Source organism: Setaria viridis, chromosome 8, assembly GCF_005286985.2.
Source record: "Setaria viridis chromosome 8, Setaria_viridis_v4.0, whole genome shotgun sequence".
Lineage (NCBI taxonomy): Eukaryota > Viridiplantae > Streptophyta > Magnoliopsida > Poales > Poaceae > Setaria > Setaria viridis.
In genome coordinates, this window is record NC_048270.2 from 1,720,859 (window position 1) to 1,736,998 (window position 16,140).

At 44.7% G+C, this 16,140-nt stretch overlaps 3 protein-coding genes and 1 long non-coding RNA gene across 4 annotated transcripts; 1 reads left to right on the plus strand and 3 right to left on the minus strand.

Annotated features, from left to right (window-relative positions):
- Window positions 1–31: 31 nt before the first annotated feature.
- LOC140223583 (uncharacterized) lies at window positions 32–3,059 on the minus strand. Its single transcript, XR_011898922.1, has 2 exons — window positions 2,400–3,059; window positions 32–1,209 (listed from the first exon to the last, which is right to left on the minus strand). It is a non-coding gene; the product is annotated as an uncharacterized lncRNA (long non-coding RNA).
- A 1,890-nt stretch (window positions 3,060–4,949) lies between these two features.
- LOC117833566 (two-component response regulator ORR9) lies at window positions 4,950–6,782 on the plus strand. Its single transcript, XM_034713119.2, has 4 exons — window positions 4,950–5,303; window positions 5,424–5,501; window positions 5,595–5,665; window positions 6,352–6,782. Exons 1-4 carry the CDS (start codon window positions 5,109–5,111, stop codon window positions 6,605–6,607), a joined length of 600 nt encoding a protein of 199 aa, XP_034569010.1. The 5' UTR covers window positions 4,950–5,108; the 3' UTR covers window positions 6,608–6,782.
- A 47-nt stretch (window positions 6,783–6,829) lies between these two features.
- Window positions 6,830–9,611, minus strand: LOC117833565 (DNA-directed RNA polymerase V subunit 5A). The gene is made up of 4 exons (XM_034713118.2): window positions 9,262–9,611; window positions 8,505–8,681; window positions 8,023–8,136; window positions 6,830–7,261 (listed from the first exon to the last, which is right to left on the minus strand). The coding sequence occupies exons 1-4, from the start codon at window positions 9,565–9,567 to the stop codon at window positions 7,136–7,138; spliced, it is 723 nt and encodes a 240-aa protein (XP_034569009.1). The 5' UTR covers window positions 9,568–9,611; the 3' UTR covers window positions 6,830–7,135.
- Window positions 9,612–12,004: 2,393 nt separating this feature from the next.
- LOC117833525 (L-galactono-1,4-lactone dehydrogenase 2, mitochondrial) lies at window positions 12,005–15,878 on the minus strand. The gene is made up of 6 exons (XM_034713064.2): window positions 15,149–15,878; window positions 14,762–15,012; window positions 14,482–14,664; window positions 13,283–13,682; window positions 12,664–12,801; window positions 12,005–12,446 (listed from the first exon to the last, which is right to left on the minus strand). Exons 1-6 carry the CDS (start codon window positions 15,767–15,769, stop codon window positions 12,285–12,287), a joined length of 1,755 nt encoding a protein of 584 aa, XP_034568955.1. The 5' UTR covers window positions 15,770–15,878; the 3' UTR covers window positions 12,005–12,284.
- Window positions 15,879–16,140: the final 262 nt, after the last annotated feature.

A 16,140-nucleotide genomic window follows, 5' to 3' on the forward strand; every position in this document is an offset into this window, starting at 1 on the left:
CATCATAATATATATATTGTAACAACGTAAGTGAATAATAACAATAGTATCACGTAAATAAAAAGAATGTCTATTAGCGATTTACAACTTAATTCTGGAAATAGAGGCTCCAAACTTCACAGCCAATCGATCAGGGATTGCATACGTCTAGAATTCAGCATCATCTTCACAACAACTTTACAACAGCTTCTTCTTCTGAGCAACGTTGGCTATAGCAAGGGTGAGCACATGTCGTAGTGTGGGGAAAATATGAATACAAGGTTTAACAAGGAAAGGTTGACTGGTTGACTACATTAAACATTTTTAGTTGGTCAAATTTTATTAGCACCTGATTATTAAGATATAAGTATATACCAACCCACAATTATCAAGAACATAGGCTATAAGCATATAGCAGAAACATAACCATAAACCACAATTTAAGTCCATCTTCAAGTTCAATTATCATGTGAGGGTGCAGACCGCTCTTGAACGTGAGCACAGCTGATATATCAGTTTTACACTCTCCAGAGGTTGTACATCTTTACCCACAAGTCGCGTAAAAGTTTAAAAAAACTTTAGACCCTATGCTGATCAGGCACTCATCACACTACCGAGGTGTGACTTCATAGGGACGCTACGAGGCCTTTACAAAGATTTCCTAGTAAGGATAGCTCGCTAAGGTTTCAGGATCAGCGAATGCATAAACCTCTCTCAAACTGCGAAGCTACCATAGAGCATATCAGTTTGAGGGCTGGGCTATACATCAACTACTGTCTCGCCCTCTTGCCCTTTCGGTAAAGCTACCATAAACTAGAGTTTCTAATTAATTAGCCAAGACCAGAGCCCATTAGTCCTTGTGGTCGTACTGTTTTCCTGGGTGGTCACTTCATGTTCCAATTAAGCATGGTGATGTTGTATTAATGAAAGGTATAGCATAAATAAAATACATTTATCATCATTTTTCATTAATTAGAACCACCATAACCCAAATATAGCAGCTAAGCATAACTACCCAACAGAAAGATAAACCTAGGTTTACAAGGAATGATCATAAAAGCTAGGCCAATCTTAGAGGACCCATCAATATTAAATGCAAGCATATGCAATAGTGATTTAAATATAGTTATTGGGACAAAAGCACAAAGGACACACTTGCCTTTATCTAGAGTACCGCTGCTCATATTATCTTCAGCTCTTGTTCTTCAAAGCTCTCGAACGACGTTCCTTCTACTCGCATCAATCATCAGGCACAACCATACAAAGCAAACAACAATCGCAACTAAGAATAATATACCAATCAAGAAAAATTTTAAAATAGCGTACTAAAGGATATGGCTCGATTCTAGCAACGCAAGGGACGAGAAAGACTAGAAACAATGCTATGGTTGAAAAGACAAAGCTATCGAGAGATTATTACCAAACAACAAAAGACTAGGTACTAGATATATTTTAAGTTAATAAAATCATGTGTAAAAGTTATTTCGGAGAAACAGCTTATGTTAGAATTAACTCAAATTATATTAATATTTGAAAAAAACCGCAATAAAACTTAATCAAATTTTTATTTGTAACTGTGTATGTACAAATTATACAAATTAATCATTTATTTGAAAAATAACTTAGGTGAGAACATCTAAGGGCATAGCTTTATGATTCGGGTTGAACTAACCAAATATAATTAAAAATACATTTATATTCATATTAATCAAATTAATATTTAGTTATGAAAATTCGAGATATAACTTATGTAGCTTTTATTCATAAAATAAATTAAATAACATTAATCAAATTGAGTTTAGTATGAAAAGCTGAGGTATATCTCTAATTAAATAAGCATTAATCAAATTAATATTAGTATGAAAATATGGGGTTAACTCTAATTAGATTTTAATTAGAAAAGCAAGTGTATAAGTCCTTAATCATATTAATATTTTAAATAAATTATAAAATAAAGAACATGATTAACATTGCTTCTAACACGTTGTTTAAGTTAACACAACAAAAATCGATTGAAACGGGGCTAAAACGTAGAATCTATGAGCTAAATAAGTTACAGGGGTCTAATCATGATTAAGCCTAGGCAACAGGGGCTAGCAAAGAAGACCTGCAAGACACATGAAACAATGCTCGCAAAAGAGGTAAGCCTCGAGGTCAGATCTGTTAAATGATAGGCTACGACTGGTTTGCAAAGATCTGGAAAGGTCCAGGGAGTTTTATGGAAAACTCGCAAGACACAAGAAATAAGGTAAACGTTACATGATTCTTTAGGGGTTCTTTTGCAAAGAGCTCGGGCCTGGCTGCCATGGCGGACGGGCTCACTGGCCGGCGTGATAGACGGCGGTCCGGCGGTCTAGGCTTGCGGCTGAGGTGAGGAATCGAGAGAGGAAGTCGAGGGGGATTCGCGTGGAGGTGATCACCGGCGGAGGAGAGGACGGAGGTGGACGGCATCGGCGGAGGCTTCATGGCGGACGGCGACCGACGACGGGCAGCTCGGGTCTTCACGTGGCGGCGGTGCTCCGGCGATCGATTGATGATGAGGATGGGCTGGATAGGTGCGTCTCGTCGTCGCGGTGCTCCCCGTGGTGCCAGCTCCCTCCGGCGGCAGACGAGCCCGACGAATCGGCCGGGGAAGACCGTGACGGCTCCCTGCTTCTCCAGCTCCAGGCGGCGGCGCTGAATGGACGAGGAGCTCTGGCGGCAATTCAACGGCGGCAGGTGGTGGAAAGCGTGCGGCTCAGCGATACCGTCTTCCTGGCAGCGCTAGCTTGCTCCGGTGGTCGACGAGCACGGCGAATCGGGCGAGCCGGCGGTGGTGCTCTGCTCCGGAAGCTGCTGGTGGCGGCGCGTGATGCAGAGCAAGGGTGAGGCGCGGCGCAGAAGCGAGCGGGGCAACAGGGCGAGCAGGGGAGGAGGCGTCGCCCTTTATAGGGCTGCGGGGCGAGCCCTGGCGTGGCGCGCACGCCGAGGGAAAGGCCGGCGGCGGCGCGCCGTGCTGTGCCTGGAGTCCGAGGCAAGCAACGACAGCTGGGTCCGGATGGGCTCGGTTAGGCCCCAAGCAGGTCTGGACCGGGCCTCGCAGGCTCGGCCCGAGGGAAAGAATTTCTTTTTTTGAAATAATTCCCGTGAAAGAAAATTTAGGAAACAAATCTAGATACTTCATTTAATTCACGAAAAATACTCCAAAAATTCCAAAAATTCAAGAAAAATTCATAGAGACAGATTGGGACACGATGAGTCCAAATAAATACTTGGAGCTTGGAGCTCGTGAAAAAGATTCTACAACCTTCTAATAAATAGATATATCTCTAAAAAAATGCAAATAAATATCAGAAAAATCTGGAAAATTCTTAGTGGAATCTAAACATTACAAAAACGTATTTTTAAAACCTTTGCACTCACGAAACACCACGATGCATCGGTACGAATGCAACACACATATAACCATTTTATTCAATTTAGAAAAAAAACAACCAATTATTTTTTCTATATTAAATTACCTGTCGAAAAAATAAATGTTGAGAAAATTTTAAAAAATATGAGAAAATTATTGTTTAATTATTCTTTCTAATTAAATTCTCAAATTCAAAAATTCCATGGTGCGACAATTTGCGGTTGTTTTTCAGTTTCCGGCCTGCTTCGATCCGCGGCTTCGTCCTGCTCAAGAGTGAAAAACTGGGCTTCCATGGGCCTAGCGACATGGCCCCATACGTTCAGGGAAAACAAGACTCGGCCTATGGGCTATGGCCGGCCATTAGCATGTTCGAATTCTCGAAACGCGCGCCAGTAGTTGGGCCTGGCCCAGTGTACGTATAATACGAGATACGACTGAATGGAGGGAAATTGAAACCGGAGAATTGAAAATCTTTGTGAAATCATGTGAGCAGCGGATGCCTCAAAACAGCTAGCGTCTACTCCTGTGATGAGGAAATCCGCAGGCCAGCGCAGGCCGTGCATGATACAGAATCGCCCACGATGATGACGATTTGCTTGTTCATCAGAATCTCCCACACGCCTGCTTCAGCGCTAGCGATGGAAGAAGCCACATGGTCATCATGGAGCTAGCAGCCTGCCTGCCCACGCGGCCACGTCGAAGCAGCGGGCAGTGCAGATGACAGATGAGATCGCGGCTGCAAAGGAAAGCGAAAGGCAAGGAGGGGACGCGTGGGGGCAATCCCGAGCGTATCGGCCGCGCAGGGAGAAGCCGCTTTCCCGGCGATCGGTGGCGGATTCGGGAGGAGACCGCGAAGCGATCGCATCCTGCTGCTGCAGCTGCTGCTGAGGGTGGGTGGGCTCCGATGCGATCCGTCGTCCAAACGAAGAAAGAGACTGGATCTCATCGTGTCCAGTGGCCAGTGGTAGCTTGGCTGTGGATGATGTCGATGGGAGCTAGCTGCAGACGACTCCCATCGCGTCCGTTGCTAACAAGCCATATATGTACTCTAATCTCTTGGGATCACAAATTTACAAGCAAGTGGTTACAGGCTACAGAAGCAGCACATTGTTTTTTACCTTTTTTTATTTATACTAACGACAACTTGGTTAACTGATGATACCTGAGGAACTCACCAAATCGCCAAAACGGATCGTCCGTATCTTTCACCCTTTCAGGTCACCACGGCAAGCAGACAAACCAAGAACTCAAAGCCAGATATGATAGCAGTAGGAAAAGAGGGATGGAACAAAAGGAAATGGTGGGTGAACCCTTTTCTATCTGCAGTCTGCTCCAGAATACAGAGAGGAGGAGGAGGAGGGGGTCCGGCTCATGATGCTGTTGCCTGCCCGGGTCTCTATTCTATTCTGTTGCGGATGGAGTCAATTCGTGGCAAGATTTGGAGCAAATCCGCCCCCGGATCTTGCTTTTCCATGCGGTGGGATTTTCTTAGTCACCACATATCTTTCCTCTCCCCCTTCGCTTTCCCTCATATCTCCTGGAATCCTTTCATGTGCCTCAGTGCTTGTATATATACCAACTCAACCACACCCTTAAAAAAGGCAAGCAAAGCCCCATACCAAGCACACGCACCTCTCTGCTTTTAGTTTCCTCTACAACTCTTCCTCTCTGCAGCTGCTCATACCATCATCCTTCCTAGTCAGACACAAGAACACGAGCAGGGGGAGTTTCTTCCATGGCGGTGGCCACGGAGACTCCGTTCCACGTCCTGGCCGTGGACGACAGCCTCCCAGACAGGAAGCTCATCGAGAGGCTCCTCAAGACCTCTTCATTCCACGTCACCACTGTCGATTCCGGGAGCAAGGCTCTCGAGTTCCTGGGGATCCATGGCGAGGACAGCAGCCCAGTTTCTGTTCATGAGGATCAGCTGGTAAGGAGATGGGTTCCTCTTTTTATGATATGAGTTGGTAAACCATGTGTAGTGGTGCTCCTAATTTGAGGAAAGGTTTCTGATGTATTTTGGTTCTGCTACTGCTTTGTTGATAATCAGGAGGTTGCGGTGAATCTGATAATCACAGACTACTGCATGCCTGGCATGACAGGATATGATCTGCTCAAGAAGATCAAGGTAACTGGCATATTCTCTCTAGTGTTTCTTGGTATGATCTGCTGAAGAAGATAGGACCTAAAAAAAAGATGTATGCTTGCTTTGTTCAAGCAGGAATCATCGTCTCTAAGAGATATCCCTGTGGTGATCATGTCGTCCGAGAACATTCCTTCAAGGATCAATAGGTGAGAATTCTTATGAATTATTTCAGATTATCTCCTGATTTTTGAAGAACAAATCAAACTCAAATGTGAAGATATACTAATCAGTGGCTGAGTAGAACTGTAGAAGTAAGTCAAGAAACCAAAATTGCCGTTTAACAAAAATATTAGAAAATTACTTCATGATTAGAGAACTTTTAGAGAGTTAAAGTTCCTTTTCTTCTGTATGGAGGCATAGAAATGAATATGTTTAGCACCAAACTGGATATGGAAATCTCTCCGAATCCTTAGTGATTTGGCGTCACATGTGTTGTATAATAGAGGAACCGCCCCACACATGACACAGCTCACACCGTCCTACTATAATCTGGACATATCTGGTGTAAAATAACAAAAAAAGATAGGGAATGATACGCATACTGATCTTGTAGATCTTCCATATTGCCGCATCCATGAAACAGGTTTATTGATGCAGACAGCTCACTAGCACCACTCGTCTTTATCTGGGTTTATTCTATTTCTAGTTGCACGAGACACAAGTGGAGGAAAAATATATTCAGAGGGCATTAAAGTCAAACTCAAGAAAGAATCGAAAGATATGATATCCGTAAACAAACGTACAGATAGAAACAAAAAAAAGTAAAAAAAACTTATGTGCATATTGATCTAGGTAAAATCACTGACCCAATTTTCATGATATTTTGAATCAGATGCCTGGAAGAAGGAGCGGATGAGTTTTTCCTAAAACCAGTGAGGCTATCAGACATGAGCAAGCTGAAGCCCCACATACTGAAAAGCAGATGCAAGGAGCACTACCAGGAACAGCACCAGCAAAGCGACAGCAACAGCAACGAATGCAGTAACCCCACAAACGACAGCAGCAGCAGCGATAACAGCAGCAGCCGCAAGAGAAAGGCAGAAGACAACGAAGTTTTGCCCCAGACAAACAGATTAAGGCACAGTTAGTTAGCTGCAAACTGATTATAGGAAGAATTAGCCCCCTTTTTTCTCCCTTTATTCTTTGTTTTACTTAGCTTTTGGCAAGCTAATTTGTAACACAGATGTTAGCCCTTGATTTGCAAAATATAATGGAACCCGTAAACCGGATACTGATAAGATCGAATCAAGAAATTTTGCAGCACATTTCTGGTATCAGATGACAGCTGAGATAGCAGTTTAACAGGCCAGTGGACAGAACGTGTACCATACTTTCTAAGGAACATCTGCTGACTCTCGGATAGTCAGATAGCTTACAACGAAATTAGTTTCCTACTTACGAAAATAGTTTCTTACTGTTTTTAAGCTTAGACTTTAAACGAGTACTCACATAGGACAATACAGTAGAGTAATAACTTAGCTGCAAGACGATTTTTTACCAATACCTTACAGCAAACTCATCCTACACAGGCCTAGAACTAGAAGGGCAAGATAATCTGCCGACGAGTTATTTTTACTAATTGCTTAGGAGACCATCCATCGAAAGGCACCAGGGCCTCAGAAAATACACCTGTACGTCACATGGTTCCCGGTAAGCTCACTGTCATACGTAACTTTGACAACGGTTCCCTTGCCAAGGCCGTGGTAGCGAGCAACAGCATCAGTTTCCAGCATGCGGGGCAGCTGAAATATACAAGACAGGAACCAATTTCAGTAAAGAGGCATGGATTTACTTTGCAAGAAGTTGAGCTAGCTCTAACAAACGAAACATCCAAGGATAAAACCCAAGCTTATAACAAATGGAAATTTGCACTTCAGGCATGTTAAGAATCCACTAGCCAAAAGAAATGAAATGCAGTATCCCACGACAAGTCAACAACTATAGACATATTGTTGAACACAATTTTAATTTATGATTTGCATACCATTATGTAAGGAGCATACGAATAAGAAATTGAGAACCCACACAAATAGAACCTGAAATAAATTTGACATTGCAACCAAACATATTTTCTTCATATATGATAGCAGCACTCCCACTATGGAAATTGGGAGGATCACCAGTTTCAATGCCATCATGTTACATTGCAATACAACATCAAGAGCACAATATAAATGGTGGAATATCAATATTTCCATGTGACCAAGGCACTAAGTACGGTAAATTCATAATTTATCGACAATCTCAATCATCACATCCAGAAAGCACACCAAGAGTTTGACTCTCCCTTATGGCCATGATCATGTTGCAAACAAGATCAAGTGCTGAAATTATGGTGTTGCATACAGCAAGTATCATGAAAAGCAACAGGCTGCATCGTTGCACTCCACAAGATGTAACAAAGAAGGCTACAAAACTAACATAGCACCATAACTTACAACGCCAGTACAACAAAGCAGTAAGAAATTATAAAGTAACTTCAACAAATTATAGAGGAACACACCTGTGAATCCACCACATTGTACTCCTTCAGGAGCTTGGCTTTCTCCTCTGCAGTCAACACTTCATGCTTGGGCTTCAAGACATGCTTAGTGATGTTCACCAGCAATTCCGTGATCTACATTGGAACAGCACATTGATTTGAACGTGAATATTGATCTAAGATATCTCTTCAGGAAAAAATAATATTAATATAAGATAAAACAGAAAAATATCAACTTTACGTGATGAGAGTTATAATGCTGCGAATGGACACTTGATATCAAGATCATAACTTGCATTAGAACATATAGTGAAATTAAGATTCCATATTGTAGCCAGTACCATAACTGATGCATACAAAGTCAACAGAAGCTACTTGCTATTATTTTTAGGTGATGGGTACTGTAATTACAAACAAAAAGACTGAGATAATCCCTGTTGTTGCTCACTTCCAGAAACTGAACAAAATGTCAAGAGCATCCAATAGATTAGATAAAACCTAACCTGGAATGTGTCAACTTTAAATGGGAAGATCTCCTTGATAGATTCTCTGGATTTAGACGTTATTTTGCTCTGCAATATCAGGATCAATCTAGACAAGTTCTCTTCTTGGACTCTGCTATATATCTCCCGGATAACTGCAATTTTGACAGGTTCAGGTGGACAGAACACAACTTTCACCTGCATAACACATGGTTCAGATCTATTATTTACTCATCTGTAACAAGAACGATAGAACCACTTTATGCATGAAAAGATAAGAGATAAAAGCACCCATACAGTCATATGTATGCAGTCATTGAACTTCTCTAGATGAGTAAACAATAAATTAAACAGTTTACCATTCTACTTGCAAGAAGAGGCCAACCCTCAATCATAACCACAAGAACAATAATATTCCTAGATCATACAGACAATGACACGTTCACACCTGAATTGGTGAGAAAGGGTATGAAAGAAACAATACCCCTCTTTCTTTCTTTCTAACTATTCAGTTTTGCAGTGCCTCTTGTCCACAATGCATATCTCAGCACAACTGGATTCCAGTACAAATGAGTAATCGGGGTAGGTTTCCTAATCATGAGTAATAAAGCTTGGCCTGATGGTCAGGACAAGAATGCAGTTCAAATCGCGAGCTAGTAGAACAGGAATCTAACCCTAATGGAAGAACAAGAACATCTGGAAGCCCACCGGCGATGTCACGGGGGGGGGGGGGGGGGGGGGGGGGGGGGGGGGGGGAACCAAAGAAAAAAAAACCCACCTTACTGGACTGGTCGGCGGCGAGGGCGGTGGAGAAGGCGAGGCGTTCGAGCTCGGGCTTTTCGGCCCACCAGGCGCGGAACTCCGGGAGTGTGCGCGCCAGCTCGGCCTCCGGGACGCTGTACCCGCGGTCGCGGAGCATCTCCAGCGCGGTGCGGCGCGCCAGGAAGAGGCGGTGGCTCTCGACGCTGCCCCCGCGGTCGATCATGGACGAGATGCAGGCGGGTACCTCGGGGACGGCGTCGACGTCGTCGTCGGCCGGGGCGGGGTCGGCGGCGGCGGCGGCCGTGCTCTCCGCGGAGTCCATTTCTCCTGTTGGGTGGAGTTGGGCCTTTGGGTGGGGGAGTGGCGACTGGGGCGAAGGGGATATCTAAGAAATATCGCTCCTTCAAAAATTATTTTTAAAATTTATATATATATTTTTGCTACCGGAGAGATGTTTCAGTTACAAAATCATCATTTTAGCCACCGTGACGCGCCACGTCATGATCCCACACTGGACTCCTCTTGCGAAAAGATCCTGGTGCCCCTACCTTATCCTCTAGTCCTTGCACGGCAAGGAGGAAGAAGATGACGCCGCCGGGGCAAAGTGTACGGCAGTGGCCGTGAAGGTGTTGGGTCGCAATGTGGCCGTGGATGAGGCCCGGTTCGCCCGTGAGGTGGAAAGGATCAGCGGCGTGAGGCACCCGAACCTAGCGGCGCTCGTGGGAGCGTGCCCAGAGGCACGCGCCGTCGCGTACGAGCTCGTCCCGGGCGGGAGCCTGGAGGACCACCTCAACCTCACTGCTGTCGGCCGCTGCAGCTTGCCTTGGGGCACGCGTTGCGGCATCGCGTACGGGGCATGCTCCGCGCTGGCCTTCCTCCACTCCACCTCCTCTGTGCCGCCATTGGCAGACGTGAGGTCGGCGAGCATCCTCGTGGTAGGGTCCTCCTCGTGAAAGCTGGCCAGGCTCGGCACGCGCAGGCTTGTCGTTGACCACCCCGGGGGCGCGTCGTCGAGGCTGGCGCTGGTATACGCGGAACCAAGCTACCTGGTGGCGGGGGAGGTGCAGCAGTAGCAGTGCGATGCCGACGTGTACTCGCTGGATGTGGTGCTCCTTCAGCTGGCGCATGGTTTGGCTGGAGGTGGAAAACGAGGGTGGGTCCCGATAGGTGAACATCGTCGTCACCGCGCCGCGCGCACGAGGCCAAGCGCGAGGAGCAGCGTGACGCGGCAGTGCTCAAGGATAGGGCCATGGAGCAGGAGATCCAGAGGAGGGAGGGCGTGGAGGAGCGGCTACGCGTCGCGGAGCGGGCGGTGGAGGAGCAGCGGGAGCGCGCGGCGGAGCCTGCTGGACCTGAAGCTGGGTGGGCCGACGAGCTGGAGGTGGAAGAAGGATGGCTCCCACCAGTCGTAGAGATAGGAGGGAGGAAGAGAGCAAACACACATACTTGGAGGAAGAGATGCAGGAGCAGGAGGGTCATTTTACATGGCGAATCCATGCTGGCACAATGAGGTGGCTCGACACATCAGCAAAAATGATGATTTTGTAACTGAAACTTCTCTGCGGTGGTAAAAATGTAGATAAAATTCTAAAAATGATTTTTGAAGGAGCGTCATTTCTTACAGTAGCAAATAATTAGATATCCCGGGGCAAAGGGGAAAGCGAGTAGTGTGCAAATGATGATGTAACACGTTCGCTCTCTTGAAGTTAACACGTCCAATTTTGGTTTATGATCATGTCAGCAAAAAAAAAAGCCTAATACTCCCTCCGTTCAAATTATAAATCATCTTAATTTTTTTCTAATTTTATAAATATTATTATGCATCTGATCATACTGTGCGTTTGCGTGATTCCTGCAGCTGAAGTCGTTGGCGACCATGCAAGTCTTAGTAACTTGGTCACTGGTGAAAGCCTACATTTCTAGTGAATCTTGTCACGAGTAACAAAGTGGCAATTTCTAGCAGCGTGAGTGCGTGACTGCGTTCTGTCAAAAACAAAACTATAAAGGAAGGATAAACTTTGTTGGTTCGTTACATGAATCGTGAAACACCAAAATGCCCGTCCAAGAGGGATATACCAAATTGTGGTCACGTAGGTTTGCCCCCACCATGGATGGAGATTTAGCACAACTAAGTTTTTATAATTTCTCTCGTCAAACTATGGTTGTGCTTACTTCATTTCCTTTTAACCAATATTTTTCATGTGTTCTCAGTCTTGGGCTGAAATTGTATATAGAGGCCGGATTAAATGTTTTCGTTAAAACAGAAAAAAAAACAAACAGAATGGCACAGTAGACTGAGTGGCCTGACAAGCCCAGGTGCTTTGCCCGCAAAAAAAGCCCAGCAGAATGCCCAGCAGACCTGCATGCAGTTTAGAACATGAGACAGTCTTGTTGCTTGGATGCGAGAAGATTCCTGTTGATCAAGCTTTCACGGCTCGTCGCTTCTGTTGAATTTGAGGGGGAGCTGAAAGTTTCTGTGGCAACTAATGATGTTTGGCAATCTGCATCATATGGCGGTTAACAATCCTGTCCTGTGTGCACGCCATCCGTAGCCAAATGAGACACTTCAAAGTTCAAACGATGGGGAAGTGTTCTGGCCAAATTTGGGGTGAGAATAACTATAGCAAGATTTAGAACAGGATTTACTTCCAGTGTTAACTGCAGCACAGTTGCAAAATTAGGGTTGAAAAAAAATGTGCTGTAAAGTTTTAGCTTGTTCCTGCTACTGATGAATCATCAATATAATTTTTTTGACGGTATGAATCATCAATATTTGTTCTCTCTCACTTTATTTCGACTGCCAAATCCCTAATCAAATTTGATTTGACAGATCAAAGCATCATGATAGCAATAGAGTTACAAACTGTGAAGGAGAAGGACCTGCTGCAACAACCGTATCGCTTTAGAGCCTAACAACGGGATGGAGCACTAAAACTCCAAAAACCCAACAGCTCAGGCATGGTAGTTTTGCTCTTTTTGCTCTTCATCAAGGGCCACCAACAGAACGGCAAGTTATGTGTCTTCGCGCTTCAGCATATTTTACTTAACAGGCTCCAGCACTGGGAACAGCTTCTCCAACTTTGCATTTGATAGAACCTTGTTGGGGTCCAGCTCCATGCGTGCCTTGTTATATGCATCGACAGGGAAACGCTTCCTCAGCCTGGCCTGGAGCTCAGCTAGTTCGTCTCTGTCCTTCGGAACCTAGACAGAAATGGTGACAGAATAATCACCAGGCATGAAATTGTTGCAAATAAATAGCTCAGCAAGGTAAGGGTGCAATGCAAGTGATGGGGTCATTCTCTTGAAATTAACCAGCCCGATGTTATTTTCAATCATACGTTCAAACAAAGTCTGCTAAAGAACTGGAATAATGTCTGCTGTCTGCATAGATCTTAAAACCAGCAGTAGAAGTTGGTACCTCAATTTTTGCCCAGTGTTCATATGCAGAATAATCATCCCAGAGAGTTTGCGCCAGGTTCCTGTAATTGAAGAACTCCTCCGTAATTTCCTTCCTTTGGCGAGCATCTGATGTTGGCAAGTACATTATAATACCGACCTGCATAGATCCCAGTAAGTTGGTCACTGAAGTTTATACATTGGTGCAAAAGAGAACCAGGTTTTACAGGCTGCGCATGGCTAATGATTTATTAGAGATGCAGGAGTTGCAGAACTTTCCAAAGCAGTTCAGAGTTGTAACGTGCATCTGTTTCAGTATGTACGTGATTGTCTCAGAAACATGGGAAAGATAACAATCACAATGGAACAATTTGGTAATATCATCTACACTGAAGAAAGGATTTTCCCATATATTTGTCAATGTAGGAAGAAGAGAGCAAGTTCTACTGCTATATTTTGCAGAAATGATCAGAAGAGAGCACAACTGAATTGTAAAATATTTTTCAAACCAAGTATTCAGCACCGAAATCAATGGTAAACAAATTAGTATGATATGCAAAAGATCTTTTAGGTAGGTAAGCAACACATATTAGACATGCAAAAGTTTAAAAAAATCTATGGAACAAGAACAAATTAAGTACCCATGAAAACACATCTTCTTCAGAGCTTGATGCGGGGCTCATTGGACTCTTGCTGCGGGCAGTCCAACGCTGCTCAATTGGTGCAGGTGCGGGTATATCTTCCTTTTCAATCAACTGCAGCAACTTCTCTATATAATCCAGATCCTTTGTACTTGGCTTTGCTAGGGTTCCTGTGGGGAAGCAGTTTTCAGAAACCCACTGCTGCCCACCACAATCAAAGCCCAGTATTTCATCGCTCCAGCCCATGCGATACCCTTCAGACTTTTTCCAATACTCAGCTTCTGCTTTATTGACTTTCACCACATGATCTTTATCCAGTGGATCAAGGGCAAGCAGCTTATCTCTCAGTTCAGTAAATGAAAGCGTATCTACTTCCGGGTCATTACTTTCTGTTTCAGTTCTGAAAAGCATCTATAAGGTGGAGCAAGAAAAAAAACAAATACTATTGCTGAATACAGCTAAATTCCACTGAAAACTACATAATTTAAAAGTTACATCATTTGAGTAGATCAAATGACTCCAACATCATTTGTGTATGCCAGTTGACTGCATAAAACAATAATTTGATTTTCCATGCATATGGCTTTAAAAGTAAAGGAACTGAATGCGGTTCTATATTTGTATATTAATTAAGTAAATAGCAGCCAGAAAGCACCACCTTACACTTCTTGCATCACCATTTTTTTTAGTGAAGGCAAGGGAAACATCCCTTACTAATTTCAATTATAGAAACACATAGAACATCCATCGAGTCTTACATAGAAATGAAATATTCATCTGAGAGTAATAAGCAAAAGCAAACTCCTAAGAGAAAAACAAAACTAGCAGGTGCACCCACAAACTGCCATCTTTTCAACTGATAATGCCTAAGTGCTACTGCACCTGTATCATTCATGTGGAAAATACAGTTCATCCAACTGGAATCACCTCTTATTTCTGCATGATGTTCAATAAAGCGAAGAAAACCTAAGGAAGAACTGGACAGACTCACACTGAAATTGTGTAGGACAAACTAGAATCTAAATTGACACAACAGTTTCAAGAGTACAATTATAATTATTAATGTCAATTCAATTTCTAAGCAAGAGAATATTTATCTGGTTCTTTGGTAAGAGAATAGCAAGTAAAGATGCATTTGCATATAGAACAACATGGTAGCCTAAAAATTTGGGTTATCAAACCACAACAAGTGTGCGTACCTATATTTTTTCAGTGACTCCCGATAGAGGTTACGAACATGCTGTAAAGCTTCATCCTTTCCATATTTTGAGGTCAACTTTGGGGTTTTCCACTTTGAGGGAGGATTACATCGGACAACAACAACTGTGTCAGTATATGGAATCCACAAGTACTTAATATGTTTGTTCTCAGAGAGCCACTTCCTGCAAAAGGCAAGAAAGGAAGAAATCTGAGGATTTTACAACTGCACAGGCAAACCAATTGAATAGTTACATAAAGCTTGACATAACGAAACATTACTTGTGGTTTTTCTTGACTTCATCTGCATTGGAAACAAATGTATGTTCCACAAGCTGGTGCCTTTCTACACATTGAAGAGTAACTTCTGCGACAACACCTAGGCCACCAAGTCCACAGCGAGCAAGATAAAATAACTCAGGATCCTTCTCCCTCGATAACTCTATGGTGCCTTTGGCAGGGGTAACCAGTTTCATGCTAATGACTTGCTCGTCAACAGGAGGCAATCTGGCACCAGTGCCATGGGCACCAACCTGCGTCCAATCATGAAAAAAACCATATATTAATTAGGCCTGAACTCAGTAAGTTACAATTATACAATTTCAAAGGAATACTAGGACCGACTACAACAGGAGCTCTCAGGCATTAGGATGGTTTCTTGCAACAGACCTGAATGAAGCCTCCGACCTGCTGCTCCCTAATGGACGCGAAATTCTGCAGCGTGAGTCCATGTTCCCGGAGCGCGTCAACTAGCTCTGCAACACGAATCCCCGCCTGCACCGTGACGGTCTTCTTCTTCACGTCGACGTCGAGCACCTTGTCCATGAGCGCGAGACTGACCATTCCGGCGCGGGAGAGACCGATCCCATTGGGGGACAGCCCGGAGCCAAGCGGCCTGAGCTTGCGGCGCTCCTTGTGGGCGGTGGCGAGCGCGTCCTCGAGGGCCGGGAGGGAGTCCGGCTGGAGGAGGACGCGGGCGTGGACCTCGTGGGTGGCGCTCCAGTTGGAGACGGCGTGGAGGTCCTCGGGGAGCGGCGCGTACTTGAAAGGGACGGCCTTCTTGTGGAGCGCGTCGGCGGGTAAGGGGAAGGAGTAGTAGGTGGCGGCGCCGCAGCCGAGGAGGAGAAGCGCGTAGCCGGCGTACTTGCGGAGGTCGGCGTCGGAGGAGACGGGGGAGGGGGCGGAGGAAAGGGCGCAGAGGAAAGGGAGGTGGTGGTGGTGGTGGTGGTGGTGGGAGGAGGGGCTACTGCCGCGGCGGAGGAGGAGGCGGGAGAGGAGGAGGTGCCGCATCGTCCTCGTCCTGTTGGACGGCGTGGTGCGGCGAGGGGAGCGCGTGGAGTGAGTGGTGGCGTTGGGGGGAACGGGCGGCGCCGGCAGTGGCCACCGCACCAGATCGCGATGGGTTTTACATCTTGAATGAGATTTATCAGGGCATGTACAACCCTCAGTGAGGTGTTCGTCTCTGTACAGACAGGTATAAAGATAGGTCATACAACCCACAGACAGGGATCTGTCTCTAAACTATTTAATGCTTTGCATGTAGTTAGGATCAACTATATATAAATTTTTGTATACCATCATGTGTCTATTTTATAGAAAATGTATCATGGATAAATAAGAGCAACATGATTACAATATTTTAAAAACCATCAATATAATAA